The sequence below is a fragment of the Fundulus heteroclitus genome, unplaced genomic scaffold (genome assembly GCF_011125445.2).
Source record: "Fundulus heteroclitus isolate FHET01 unplaced genomic scaffold, MU-UCD_Fhet_4.1 scaffold_68, whole genome shotgun sequence".
Classification (NCBI taxonomy): domain Eukaryota; kingdom Metazoa; phylum Chordata; class Actinopteri; order Cyprinodontiformes; family Fundulidae; genus Fundulus; species Fundulus heteroclitus.
The window spans coordinates 702334-717867 of NW_023397121.1; the positions used below are offsets into that span (position 1 = coordinate 702334).

The 15534-nt window shown below is 45.7% G+C and overlaps 1 protein-coding gene across 1 annotated transcript; it reads left to right on the plus strand.

Moving 5' to 3' along the window:
- The first annotated feature begins 1780 nt into the window (after positions 1–1780).
- Positions 1781–10514, plus strand: LOC110367796. The gene is made up of 4 exons (XM_036133794.1): positions 1781–2496; positions 4408–4557; positions 5122–5225; positions 9441–10514. Exons 1-4 carry the CDS (start codon positions 2148–2150, stop codon positions 9531–9533), a joined length of 696 nt encoding a protein of 231 aa, XP_035989687.1. The 5' UTR covers positions 1781–2147; the 3' UTR covers positions 9534–10514.
- Positions 10515–15534: the final 5020 nt, after the last annotated feature.

The following is a 15534-nucleotide window of genomic DNA, read 5'->3' on the forward strand; positions in this document are numbered from 1 at the left end:
TCTATACTGTTACCCACCCATTATCCTATTGAGACGGTGTCTTTCCCACGGCCAAAACTTAACAGATCAAAAACTGATCTAAAAGGAACAAATCATAAAAATCTAATAAAAATCCATACGGATCACTTTGAACCAAAAAATAAAACAATTAAATGTGGTCTATTAAATATAAGGTCTCTCCCTCCAAAGACCTTGTTAGTTAATGAATTGATTTCTGATAATCAGATTGATTTATTTTGAACATTTATTTTGAACATTTAACCCTCAGTTTCCCTCATCCAAATTGCGAAGCAATAAAACCTCTTCTGTTTGTTGTTTTGTATCGTCCACCAGGCCCTTACACTCAGTTTTTGGATGAGTTGTCAGATTTCTTATCTGATTTGGTGATAAACACTGACAAGGTTATTATAGTGGGTGATTTTAACATTCATGTTGACACTGAATGTGATAACCTTAGCGTAGCCTTTAAAACTATCCTAGATTCAATTGGTTTTGCTCAAAATGTGCATAAACCGACACACTCTTGGCTTCATACTTTAGACCTTGTGCTGACATATGGCATTGATTTAACAGTATTCTCTCACAACCCTGTCCTATCTGATCATTTGTTAATAACATTTGAGTTTAATCTAACTGAGTTCTCCACCCCCAAAAGAGGGTTCCATTATAGTAGATCTTTATCAGATAATGCTGCATCAAACTTTAAAGAGTCTGTCCCCCTTTAAATATCGTCAGTATTGCAGAAATGCCCTGTAGACGGCAGCAATGTTGTTTCTTCCCATTTACAAATAGACACCTTTGTTAACGGTGTGACTTCCTCATTGTGTTCTGCATTAGACAAGGCACACTTAACATAGAAAGTACCTGGCGCGCTGGTGGCGCAGCGGGTAGCGTGACCCATATACGGAGGCCTTAGTCCTCGTCGCGGTCGACCCAGGTTCGACTCCGACCCGCGGTCCTTTGCCGCATTTCTCTCCCCCTCTTCCACCCCCTTTCTGTCAGCCTACTGTAAGAAAAAGCAAGCCATTAGAGCCGCGAAAAATCTCCCAAAAAAAAAATAGAAAGTACTCCTGGATCAATGTGTGCTTTCTGTGTCTCTGGTCTGTCTTCTCTACCATAGAAAGTACTCCTGGGTCAATGTGAGCTTCTGTGCTTTCTGTGTCTCTGCTCTGTCTTCTCTAACATAGAAAGTACTCCTGGGTCAATGTGAGCTTCTGTGCTTTCTGTGTCTCTGCTCTGTCTTCTCTAACATAGAAAGTACTCCTGGGTCAATGTGAGCTTCTGAGCTTTCTGCGTCTCTGCTCTGTCTTCTCTAACATAGAAAGTACTCCTGGGTCAATGTGAGCTTCTGTGCTTTCTGTGTCTCTGCTCTGTCTTCTCTAACATAGAAAGTACTCCTGGGTCAATGTGAGCTTCTGAGCTTTCTGTGTCTCTGCTCTGTCTTCTCTAAGCCCCAGTGGGTGGAGGCAGATGAGCGTTCACACTGAGCCTGGTTCTGGTTCTGCTGGAGGTTCTCCTCTCTGTTAAAGGGGAGTTTTCCTCTCCACTGTCGCTTCATGCATGCTCAGTATGAGGGATTGCTGCAAAGCCATCAACAATGCAGACGACTGTCCACTGTGGCTCTACGCTCTTTCAGGAGGAGTGAATGCTGCTTGGAGAGACTTGATGCAACCTGCTGGGTTTACTTAGAGAGGAAACTTTCTCACCAACCTGGAGGATCTGATGGAGTCTGACTTTGGAAAGAGACTTGAGATGATGTGATGGGAATTGGAATTGATATAAATATATTTTAATTAAATTAGTAAACTATCTCAGAATTGCCACCGAATAATACCAGAACAAGTCTCAACACATTCACATAAAAATGTCTTCCAGGTTTTCAATATGGTTATTCCAGGAGAATTTGATGTTTTCCCAAAGAGGAAAACAGACGATTAATTTCATCAATACTCCAGAATACTGATACCAAGCAGCTAGGAGGAGGAGAGCAGCTTCACTTCCTCCTTCTGAGACGAGCTCCGTAGTCGTGGTTCGTCATCAGACGTAGCGTCATCCCCAGAGAAATAGGAAGTGAAGAGCACTTTGTGTCAGCTTCACAGCAGAGGAGCTTCCTGACAGTGGCTCCACTGCTACATGTAGGCCTGCTGATGGACCTGCTGTGGATGCTTCTGCTGCTGGTTCTGCTCCCTTCACAGGCTCAGAGGGTGGAGGAGGTCACAGCAGAGCTGGGTCAGGATGTGACTTTAACCTGCTCCATCAACCATGGGGACATCTACTGGTTCATGGAGATCCACAGCCAGTTCAAAATAGGAATTGGAAATATCTTTTCTTTGAAATTTCCCAGCTACGACTCTCCTGACTTCAATACCAAATTTCTAATAGCTGGAAAGACGCTAAAGATTAAAAACGTCTCTGCAGAGGACATCAGACGGTACTTCTGTGGGAGAAAGGAGGACGGCAGGACTGGTGACGTGGAGACCTTCAGGCTGATATCAGGTGACTACCAAGGCTGAAGCAGCGGTCCACAGGTTCTGTTGCTGGTTCCTCACTGAGGTCTAAAGCTTGATGGTCAGAATCTAGTAAAGTTCTGTGTCTGCAGAGTAAATCTAGTAATTGTCTAGTAATTCTCCCAGAAGAAGCTGAGCTGAGATGATGGGGTCAGTAGTAGAGGTCCAGGAAGATGTTGGAGTAAGTAGTAGAGGTCCATGGAGATGATGGGGTCAGCAGTAGGGGTCCAGGAAGATGATGGGATCAGTAGTAGAGGTCCAGGAAGATGATGGAGTCAGCAGTAGAGGTCCAGGAAGATGATGGAGTCAGCAGTAGAGGTCCAGGGAGATGATGGGGTCAGCAGTAGAGGTCCAGGGAGATGATGGAGTCAGCAGTAGAGGTCCAGGGAGATGATGGGGTCAGCAGTAGAGGTCCATGAAGATGATGGGGTCAGCAGTAGAGGTCCAGGAAGATGATGGGGTCAGCAGCAGAGGTCCAGGGAGATGATGGGGTCAGCAGTAGAGGTCCATGAAGATGATGGAGTCAGCAGTAGAGGTCCAGGAAGATGATGGGGTCACCAGTAGAGGTCCAGGGAGATGATGGGGTCAGCAGTAGAGGTCCATGAAGATGATGGAGTCAGCAGTAGAGGTCCAGGAAGATGATGGGGTCACCAGTAGAGGTCCAGGGAGATGATGGGGTCAGCAGTAGAGGTCCAGGAAGATGATGGGGTCACCAGTAGAGGTCCAGGGAGATGATGGGGTCAGCAGTAGAGGTCCATGAAGATGATGGAGTCAGCAGTAGAGGTCCAGGAAGATGATGGGGTCACCAGTAGAGGTCCAGGGAGATGATGGGGTCAGCAGTAGAGGTCCAGGGAGATGATGGGGTCAGCAGTAGAGGTCCAGGGAGATGATGGAGTCAGCAGTAGAGGTCCATGAAGATGATGGGGTCAGCAGTAGAGGTCCAGGAAGATGATGGGGTCACCAGTAGAGGTCCAGGGAGATGATGGAGTCAGCAGTAGAGGTCCAGGAAGATGATGGGGTCAGCAGTAGAGGTCCAGGTAGATGATGGGGTCAGCAGTAGAGGTCCAGGGAGATGATGGAGTCAGCAGTAGAGGTCCAGGAAGATGATGGGGTCAGCAGTAGAGGTCCAGGTAGATGATGGGGTCAGCAGTAGAGGTCCAGGAAGATGATGGGGTCAGCAGTAGAGGTCCATGAAGATGATGGGGTCAGCAGTAGAGGTCCAGGTAGATGATGGGGTCAGCAGTAGAGGTCCAGGTAGATGATGGGGTCAGTAGTAGAGGTCCAGGGAGATGATGGGGTCAGCAGTAGAGGTCCAGGGAGATGATGGAGTCAGCAGTAGAGGTCCAGGAAGATGATGGGGTCAGCAGTAGAGGTCCAGGGAGATGATGGAGTCAGCAGTAGAGGTCCAGGAAGATGATGGGGTCAGCAGTAGAGGTCCAGGTAGACGATGGGGTCAGCAGTAGAGGTCCATGGAGATGATGGAGTCAGCAGTAGAGGTCCATGGAGATGATGGAGTCAGCAGTAGATGTCCAGGGAGATGATTGCTGGTTGAATGACGGGTTCAGGTCAGAACCGTTCTATACATGCTAAAGGGACTTCTAGAAGTTAGAGACACATTGTCCAGGCTAGCAGCGTCTGTGGAGAAGCTAGGTGTCCTGGAATGATTCCCACGTCTACTTGGAGGTGTTTCAGGATTCATAGGAGGCTGGTGAGAGCCAGGTGATGGTCTCCAGATCAGGTCACCACAGAACCAGTTTCCCCGCTGCAGAGAGGTTAACATAGTGTCTACTTTAGGTGGCTCCACAGAAGCTCACGTCTCCCCGTTAAACCCTGACTTGCTTCAACAGGAGCTGCTCTGGTTCTCTTTGTCTCAGACCTCTGTGACCTTCTTCATTTTCAGCTGGGGTTGCTCCATCCACCCCATCCAGCCCCAGCAGCCCCACCCTGTCCACCCTGTCCACCACATCCAGAACCCCAGCAGACTGCCTCACAGAACCAGCCGTTGTGGGTTCCTTGGCCCTGAATGCCGTCCTGATTGTTTCTCTTCTTGGTAAGCAGGTTTCTCAGCGCTGCAGCTTGGAGGATTTTATTCTTCTAACATTTCTGCTTGGTAGAAAAGACCAGCTAGTTTCCTTTGTCCAGGACATCTCCTTTAGTTGTTGCTGCACAATCCTGACAGAAGCTTCTAGTAATTAGTTCAAATGTGATCAGAAACTTTGACGTTTAGACTGCAGGAAGCACAAAGTTTACACGCCATAAAGTTGTGGACTTTAAAGGAGCAGGCTTTGTACTGATGGTCTGACAGTGATTCCTACTCATTTAATTCGATTTAAATGTTTTAAAGAAGTTACATACAACATTAGCAATGTTTAGAGGGGCAATTCAGAGCACGTACAGCCACCTCACAATGAAACAAGGCAAAATTACAATCATGTAATGTTCCGCAACAGGTGAGGTCGGATGTCCAACCAGGGAATGCTACGTAGCATTCTCTGGTTGGAGATCAAGTGTTGTAGTTCCTCCAGTTACCAAAGGTGTGCCAACCTTCATGAGGTGTTTGTTAGACACGTGTTTTGTTTAAATGTGAAGTGACTGATCAGATGTTGATCTGCAGGTCTGATTGGTGCCTGCATGAAGAGGAAAGGCTGCTGCTGCTGCTGCAGAGCCAAGGACTCTGCAGAATACAGCCTAGACCACCAGGAGATGCAGAATCCACAGGTAACAAACTGCCATCATGACTGAAGCTGTTCACTGTTCAAGGTGCTAAAACCAAAGCCACCACTGCTGCTGCTGCTGCTGCTGCTGCTGCTGGGCTTGATGGTCACAGCAGAACAGCAGCTAGTCTTTAGTTTTAGCAGAGAGGTTTAGCAGCTGCTGGGCTGCAGCTCCACCATCATGCATTAGCAACCGTTCATTAAGGAGCTGATCAAAGTCCATCTGATTGGTACGTCGCTGTAGAGGAACAGAACAACAATAGAGAAACCACCAGCAGCAACTAAACTAATCACTGGCATTTAGACAGGTTGAGGTCCAGATGGAAGACTTGGAAAAGAAAAGTTTGTCAACGTCTGCTGGATCTGACCTTGGCTGGACACCAGTGTTGTAGAGTCCGAGTCATTAGCTAAATTTAGAGACTCGTGACTTGACTTGGACTTGAGCGCTGTTGACTCGAACTTGGACTCGGACTCCTACATTCAGATCATTCTGACTCGAAAATTGAGAAAAAGACTCAACTTTTTTTTTATATCATTAGGCTATAATTTTAATATGTCATTAGACTATTATTTGGTGTATGATTTTAATATCTAAATTATTAGTGCAATGTGGTGGAGTGTGGATTTTTTTTTTGTTTAAAAACATGTAGGCTATGCTTACTTTAGTGCGGAACTTGGACTCGACTTGATCAATAGTGACTCGACTCGGACTTGACTCGGATGAGTAGTGGACTTGACTCGGACTCGACTGATTTTTTTTAATGACTTGGACTTGACTCAGACTTGAACACTGGAGACTCAAACCTGGACTCGGACTCGAGATATAGTGACTTGACTACAACACTGCTGGACACAGTTTTATCGTTAGGATTAGTGGCAATAAAAGTCTGCATCCGAATACCCTTTATAAAATAAGAAAGTCAATTGTACATTACAACAAAATTTGTCTTCTACATTTAACCCATTCTAGTGGTTAGCCATTAAAGAACCCGAGGAGCAATCTGGGGCAAAGGGGTCTTGCTCAGGGACCCACAGTGGCCGTCTGCGGGGTTCAAACTGGGTACTTGCAACCTTCTTAAAGTGAAAGCACACTGCTCTGACCACTAGGCCACCACTCCCTGCGTGACATAAGTCCAGCTACGTTTTGACATAAGCCATATGGTAGCTGGAATCAAACCCATGACCTTCCAATTGTATGACTACTACTCTACCCATCGAGCAATGGTTGCAGTGTAACATACAAATGTCCATAAGGCTGATTTTGTTGGAGAGAAATTAACTTGAAAAAACTCTAAAATGTTGAGACAAGTCAAAGCTGCTTCTCTTTACCGACCAGCAGGGGGACCTTTTTATTTAATTGTACAAACACCAAGTTGCACATTGAAATTTCCATTCAGCAGAATCCCCAACATCACACGTCTCACAGCCCATTTATAGGGTTTCATTTGCATCGATGTGTATGTGGGGTGTTCTAGTCACTTATCACACCAGATGTTTCCTATCATCCCGAGATTGAATGCTTATATAACCGTTGTTCTGTGTATAACAGAAAATAGCTAAACATTAATCACTCTTGACATTGTTAGGAAGATGTTGAACATGTTCAATGTTTGGGGAAAATAAAACTAGGTCGGAAACATTCCACTCACCCATAACTTCCATTGTAGGAACCGTGCACATGACATAGCCCTTGGTACTAAGATGTATCCTGTGTTTCATCAACACATACCATTGTGCATGGCACAAATCTCTAAAATAAAGAGAAGATCCATAATTCATGATTTTTTTTATCAAGCTTCTGGTCCAGCCAATTTTCTCCTCTGCCCTGTTGCTAAGGTGATAGACGGAGAGAGAGAAAAACAGCGTTGCAGAAAGTTACATTCTCATTTCCTCACAGTTGCAGCTGTGGGAAAGTCCAGCAGTGAAAGGCAGTTCTGTAAGATCCATCATACAGAGGGATTACTCTGCCAGGAGACATGGGGCAAAGATTTGCTGTATCTTGTTTAAAAGGCAGGACTCTCGTTTTTAATGATACCAACGTTAGGGGGTGGAGTTAAGCATTTATGTACAGCAAAGTATTTTTCAGAGACAGTCAGCAATGTTTGATAGACAGTTGAATGGCATCTTAAAGTGCTTTAAAACCAAGGGTATTTGTGAAAAGAATAGGGACTTGTTTTAATATTAAAGCCTCCTCCCTAGAGGTATTTAGAAAATAAAGTGCCGATTTCTGACCTACTTTACAATCGTGATAAAATGGGTGTGGCTCTGTTCATGCTGGTACTGGTATGAATGGGCTTAAGAAACAGACTTTCTGAAGTGATTTTTTCTGCAGCAGAGAGCAGCCAGAGCAATCTCAGTTTGGAAAAGTGAGGGAAGCACCGTAGTTCTTGGGGTCCTGGTATGTCCGGGGGTCCCTGGGTCCTGGCCTGTTGGCAGGACGCTCACTACTGCTGGACTGAGTTCTTCCAGATTGTTGCCATCTGGGTGGTCATCCTACTTTGACCCAAATCTAGCAATACTGCAGATCTATGGGCAATCCCTTCGGCCATCTTCACTGTGTTGATGCAGGCCGGTGTGGGGCCAGTTGGGGAGCTGCCCCTTAGGGGGAGGTACGTGCAAAACCACAAAACAGATGGTTCTTGTGGATGACAGAACTAGTGGGTATGGAGCAATGTTCCTGCCCTGTTTTTCTTTGCCCTGTCCTACAGATTAATTTAAATACATTAAAATGACACAGGGCTTTGGGTTTAGGTGGGGGACCTTAACAACGGTCTCCAACAGCATCAATTGCAACTCCAGTTTCAAGGCACTCTAGGCATGGACACCTGCATTCAGAGGATGCTCAGGGTTGTCCATTATATTCTTAATCTCATGAAGAATCCATCTTTCCACAATCATCTCCAGAGGTTCCTGAACTGTCAAGTCTTCTCTATTCCTTTATGTAGACAGGTTCACCGTTGCCTCCCCAGTCTATTCTGCTGTCCAGACTCTGTCCACTTCTTCTGCCATGATGAAAACCGTGTTGGACCTGCTCCCATTTCTTCTGAAATCTACAATCATCTCCTTTGTTTTGTTCACATTCAAGATGGTTGTCTCCTCACCAGGCCACAAAGCAGTCCACCAGCTCCCTGGACTGAGCTTCTGTCCATCTCTGATCCAGGCCATGTCTGTAGAGTCATCTGAGCATTTCTGCTTTGTTTTACACTGGAAGTCTAAAGCCTGGTTTATTCTTGATGTATCTGCGAGATCCACACAGCCATATTACATCATTTCAGCTAACAAGCCGCTCCGGACACCTCAGAAAATTCTAACTATGCAGACAGTCCTGCATGGAAAAATGTGGAAAACGAGCCAGCGCTGCTTCTGGCAGAGGTTCGTAAACATAGACATCTTTACGATTCGGCCCAAAAAGATCACCATGATCAACATGTTAACAATTCCTGGACAGAAATCACTGTCACTCTTAGAAGAAAATAAGAAGCTTCAATGTTGGGGGGGGCAGGGGCGGTTTTCTACTGCTACGTACAGTAGGGTGTAGTACGCTTGGCATAAGAGCACAACGCTGCCCTCTAGAGTTTAGGAGAACAGTGCTACTTCGTAGAAAAAGCTGCACAGAACATAAATGCTGCGGACGTTGTGTCCGTATGTCTCATTTCTTCATGGCATGGACATGTGTCAACCATGTGCAGTAAGGCTTCTCTCTCCACCACCTGCTGTCGGTAAAATAACCAGCCCTACTACCACATCACATAACTCAGCTAATTAACATGGTGATATAAAACCATCTGCATATCCAGTCAGTTCTCCTATGTTGTCTCAGGAATGTGTTGAAAATGTGACTTTTTATCTGAACTGAGCCTGGACAAATTATTAAAACTCTAGTTTGCTTGTTGCATGATGTCCAACACCTGTAAAATCAAGTATCCTCAGCTCTTTATCTTCACTTTGAACCATTTTGACATGTTTAGATGGAGGTTGATGTTGTTTGTTATATTAACGTTTACTGAGGGGGAAGATAAACACTTTCAGAATACCAAGTCATTGCCAATTAAGAACCAATGTCATCTCGAGTCACTTTGCAAAGTGAGATGTCAGAATGTTACACCAGCCATTTCCTGTGTTGACCAAAGCTGCAGTTCCTGCTCCTCTCTCTGCTCCTGCAGCACCAGCAGTAGTGTTGCTCTGACTCTCTGCTGATGTCTCCTGTGTTTGGTTTCAGTACGAGGAGATCCAGCTGCCTCCCACTCCGGTTTCTTCAGAGTGCATTTACAGCAAAGCTCAGCATCCTGGCCCTATGATGTCTCACTACTGACTCACACCTGGTAGACCACACCAACGTCGCTGGAGGTTCTGGAGAGAAGTCAACTTCAGAAGAAAAGCTCTTCTAAATCTGAGGGAGCTCCAGGACTGCTGGACTGTGAAGAACCCTCAGAGACCTGCTGACCATGTAGTTCATGAAGCTGCAGAAGGTCCTGGTTGTAAATGTGGACCTGTTTAAACTCAGACATGAACTGTAGAGGGTCTATCCAGACCTGGAGTCACACCAGGGAAGGAGTCTGGGAGCAGAAGATGGTCTGAACTGCTGTAAACGTGGCCTGTTCTCCTGGATCTCAGCTTGTTCTAGTTCTTGTTCCTCTACCTCTGATCTGTTCTCTGACATAAACGATGATAAAGAACCTGACGGTCCGATTGTCTGCTGCAGTCTTAATTCCTCGGTCCATATGAAGGACCTCAAAGTGACAAAAGTCCCAACAACAGGAAGTTGGTAGGTGGTTTGTTAAAGCAGATCAGCCCCACCACCAGAACCACGTGGGTCTGCAGGTATTTGTCAGCTTAGTTAACCACTTATTAGGATCTAAATAAAACCCAACGATGGTAAAGGTTGGTATTACTCATGTCTAGAACATCTCTAATGAGCAGAAGAACCTGTTCAGAAGAACCTGACCTTCTTGCTGCCATCATGTCTGTTGGTTCTAACTGGAGTCAAACAAAGATCCGGATCGCTGGAAGGAAATCTGTGATTCTTCCTGATCCAAAGAAGTCCACCTGAAAACAGGTTTTGCAGAACTTCAACCTGATCTCCTGCTATGATGAGATGACCGCAGATAGAACTTAGAGACTTAGACTTAGACGACTTTATTCGTCATTTTGTATGCACAAAGTGCGTACAGAACAATATTTTGTTTGCATACAGCTTAAAAAATCAAAGTAAATTGCAGCAAGTTTCAGGATAAAGATGCAGCAGCGATTTATGTAAACAATTGAAATGTAAACAATGCAAGGGAAATAGACAGTGTGCGATTCACAGTATCCAGGAGAGTATTATTAAAACCGTGCAATACATACGAATGTTGTACAGAGTCCATTTTGTGGCTTCGGCAGTTTAACAGTCTGATGGCAAATGTGTAAATGTGCAGTTATGCGAATGTGGTACAGAGTCGGTTTTTCAGCCTCAACAGCCCAGAGTCCCTAGCAGTTCAACAGTCTGGTGGCAACAGGGAAAAGGCTATTGCAGAACCTGGTGGACCTGCAGCAGATGCTGTGGAACCTCTTCCCAGAGGGCAGCAGGGAGAACAGTCCATGGTGGGGGTGTGAGGGGTCCCTGATGATGTTACGGGACACACAGCGCTGAGATGAAATGTCTTTTATGGAGGGAAGAGGAGCCCTGATGATCCCTTCTGCTGTCCTCACCACTCTCCTCACGTTCTTCCAGTCGGAGGCGCTGCAGCCTCCACACCACACAGAGAGACAGCTGGTCAGAATGCTCTCTATTGTGCTTCTGTAGAATGTCGTGAGGATGGGCGGGGGCAGGTGGGCTCTCCTCATCCTCCTCAGGAAGTACAGTCGCTTCTGTGCCCTCTTCACCAGTGACGTGGTGTTCACAGTCCAGGTGAGGTTGTCCGTGATGTGCTCCCCCAGGAACTTGGTGCTGCTGACCACCTCCACAGCTGAGCTGTTGATGAGCAGTGGAGCGTGGTGAGGCCGGTTCTTCCTGAAGTCGGCGATGATCTCCTTCATCTTCTCCACGTTTAGGATCAGGCTGTTGTCTCTGCACCAGCCCACCAGCTACTCCACCTCCTCTCTGTAGTCCTGGTCGTTGTCGTCTCTGATCAGGCCCACCACCGTTGTGTCGTCTGCAAACTTCACGATGTGATTGGTGGTGAACCTGGGGACGCAGTCATGAGTCATCAGGGTGAACAGCAGGGGGCTCAGGACGCAGCCCTGAGGGGAGCCCGTGCTGAGGGTGATGACATCAGAGGTGTTCTGATGACCCGGACTGACTGAGGTCTGTTGGTGAGGAAGTCTAGCAGCCAGTTGAAGGGGTGTGTTGAAGCCCAGATGTTCCAGTTTTCCCACCAGATGCTGTGGGATGATGGTGTTAAACGCTGAAGTCCAGGAACAGCATCCGCACGTGCGTGTCCTTCTCCTCCAGGTGTGCCAGGCTCAGGTGAAGAGCAGAGGAGATGGCGTCCTCAGTGGAGCGGTTCCGTCGGTAGGCAAACTGGAACGGGTCGAGTGTTGGGGGAGACTGGAGATGATGTGTTCCTTTACCAGCCTTTCAAAGCACTTCATCATGATGGGAGTCAGTGCAACAGGCCGGTAGTCGAAACACGTGACTTGAGGTTTCTTCGGCACCGGAATGAAGGAGGCAGACTTGAAGCATGCTGGCACTGTGGCTTGGTCCAGCGAGGTGTTAAAAATGTCTGTGAGGACATCAGCCAGCTGACCTGCACACTCCTTGAGCACCCGCCCAGGTATGTTGTTGGGACCTGAAGCCTTCCGCGGGTTGACTCTCCTCAGAGTCTTCCACACGTCGGCGGTGTCAAGGCAGAGGACCTCCTCTTCCTGATGGGGAACAGCTTTCACTGCTGGAGTGTTGTTCAGTGCCTCAAACCTCCCAAAGAAGTTATTTAGTCCATTTAGGAAGTCAGCATCAACTTCACCCACTGGGGGGGAGGGCGTGTTGTATTCAGTGATCGCCCGTATGCCTTTCCACATGCTCCTGGTGTTGCTGGCGTATATCCGACTGGAAGGAGATCCCAGAGCAGACCTAGAATATGCTGGAGGAACCATAGATCTCTCTGGGCTGTGAAGGCCTTTGGATCCCCAGAATGGGACGAGGCAGAACGAGAGAGTATCACTGGGCTGATGGATGAACCCAGATAAGAGCGGATGGAAACCAGCAGAATGCTCTCTGCTAGTTTCCTGTAATGATGCTCGACACCAGCAGCAGAATTTATGATGTCTGCACCTTTGCTTTATCGCACACATCACACGCTGTTAGCTTGATGAGACCAGAGCTTCTTCTCTCTCTGATTGTCTGAATGTTCAAATGCTTCAAAAGCAGATTCCAGTCCAGCCAACATTTAAGTACATTTTTCACCCATGGCTGCAGAATCGTGCTGTCGCTCACATGTCTGAGCCTTTACCTAGCTCTATCACAGCCATCTAAGGGTTAACTGAGGAGGTTTCAGTGATGCACACCATCATTGCTAGGTGCACAGAGAACAAGTCAAGCTGCAGAGCAGAACCACAGCTTGAGGTTGGTGTGCAGCCGCCTCTCTGTCTGGTTCTGGAAACAAAACGCTGACCTCAAACATTTGTTACAAACATTTCATCAAAACTATCTAAGCTAGTTTGTTTTCTCCATTTTCCGAGTAATTAATAGAAACTTCCTGTTTGCTGACACCCCCACACACCCCCCACCTAGCCCACTGGAAAACCTCTATGGTTAAACCTGTAGAAAGGGGATTTTGTTGGTGGTGTCTGTAGGAGAACAGTAGATTTGTCTTCCCACCATGTGACCACATGGACGCCATGTCACAACACCTTTGTCCTTCAAACAACTCAAAGTCAACCTGTAACACCTCTGCAGGCTGAAACAACAACTCTTCTCCATCTCTGCACCTGTCAGGTTTTAAATTAAACAACAGCTGCCAGTGCTGTACCATGCATACTCTCTGTGTACGCTGATGATACTGCTGTTTATCTGCATGTTCCCAGAAGATACTTTCAAACTTTCTGACATGTTGATGAGTGGAACAGTTCTGCACCAGATGCTATTTTTGACTTTATAGGCAGTAAAACAACAAGAAGGTGAAGCTAGACTTTATCTGCCTTTATGACACATGCTGGAACATTTATGGAAAGAAATGTTATCATCAATGACCTCATGCTTCCTTTTTATATTTTAGCACCTTTTAAGCTTTACTTGCAGGAGAATAAAATTATTAAATAAAAGACTCTAGTGCAGGGGTCACTAACCTTTTTGAAGCTAACAGCTACTACTGACCTTTGAACTAGAATAGAATAGAATAGAATAGAATAGAATTCAACTTTATTGTCATTGCACTGTCACAAGTACAAAGCTACGAAATGTGGTTTGCATCTATCCAGAAGTGCTATACAGGATATAAATATTATTTACAAGTGTATGTATAAGTAAAAAGTAATAGTAGGGGACTATAAAATGTTGTGTGTAAATATAAATATGGGAGCTATATGCACAGATTATGCAGAATATACAGGAATGTTAGGAAAAGGATTATGTATGTATTAGCGTGTTTATAATAGAAGATAAATAATGGCAGATAAGATTTGCAGAATCTATACAGATTGTATACAAATTGTGTATGTGTGTAAGGGGAACAGTCCATGTGTTATTATTGTATGGGGGGATGGGGGGGTTACAGTCCTTATAGTTGTGTCAGTAGGCAAATCTGATGACTCAAATCTCACCTTATCGTCATGTAATATAAACATGTTTGGATGCTTTTAAATCTATGTAAATACAAGCATGATTAAATAGGGAAAGCAACAAAAGAATATAGCACTTTAAATGCAGCTCACTGGAGAGTTGTGCTACTTTTGACAGGCTTGAAGGCACCACAGATGGTCCTTGGGACTACCTAGTGCCCACAGGCACCAAGTTGGTGACCCCTAGTCGGTTGAATTGGGCATAAAAACTATTCCAAGTAGTGCAAAACGAAAGTATTTAAGCAGACAGCTGCTTTGAAGGCCATATTTGAGTATAATATCAGAATCAGGATGCTGAGAGTCTGAGCTCTGTACTAATGAAGAGAACTAGGCCAAGGACAGGCTAAACCACAGGGAAGTCTATGATAATCATGGTGTTGTTCTACAGAAACATGCTGAAACCACTTCCTCTTTTGTTTCTGCGGGTTGAAGGAAGCTGCAGATGATGTTTTCAACAATGCTCCGTTTGTTTACTGTATTTAACCAGCCAATTTTACTACTACTACTCTTAATATTACTACTATTATGACTACTACTACGACTATAACTGCTACTACCACAACTACTACCACAGGGGTTTATTCAAAGTAACATAGCAACTAAAGGGGAGATGTCCTCCAACTCGCTGAGCTGTCCTGCTGTGAATCAGCAGGTGTGTTTTCCAACTCATCGTGCATCATCACTTCTTCTCTGTAAACCAAAGGTCAGAGGTCAGAGACATGAAACAGGGCACAACTAATTCCCTAAACTCTCCTCTATCTGAAGTTTCTGCTGTCGGCTCGGATTACACGGCCGCTCTGTCTGCCTTGTGACATGTGAGAAAACTCCCCCACACTCATGTGACAGGTTGTATATTCAATAAGCAGAATCAGATATGAGCCCAGTGTGGTTTGTGGGGAAGTCATTACTGTGATGCAGTAAAAACCAAGTATTAAGCAACTGCTAGAGAAACCTGTTAGCAATACTTCAACTATACACAGATGCTGGCGTCTCAATGGTCTCATGGTACAATGTCACAATGTTCCAGAAGAACCAGGACCAGAACTTCCCTTTAACCCAGAAGGAACTAGGGTGTTCCCAGACAAGAATGAAACCACACTCACTGGCCTCCTGATGTAGAAAAAAGAGAAATTATATCCAGAGTAGGTCCAGAAATTGAGTTGGTTGTTGGGATTAATGTTTATACTTGTTATGGGAGTTCTGAACAGATAACTGACCTCCCTGAGTTACTGAAGAAGGAGACGGTCGAGTGGATACAGTTCCAGCACTTTTATTGAGAAACAGAGCAGAGATTCACATAGTTGGGAAGTAAATCGCACCCCACGGTTCCGCTGCAGTCTGCGTCTGCCCTGTCTCTGCCTGCCTCGCTTTTCGGGCTACCCTTAATACTGCACCGTGGCCTTGGTTTGAGACATAACAAAGACAGTCTATCATAGACAATAATCATTCTACGCAGCATTCAGCCTTGCACTCGGCAAACAGTGGAACTTATACACAGACATCAGGTCTCCAGGCCTCCTCTGTCCGAGTGGTGTGAGGCCATAGTGACTTCAGAA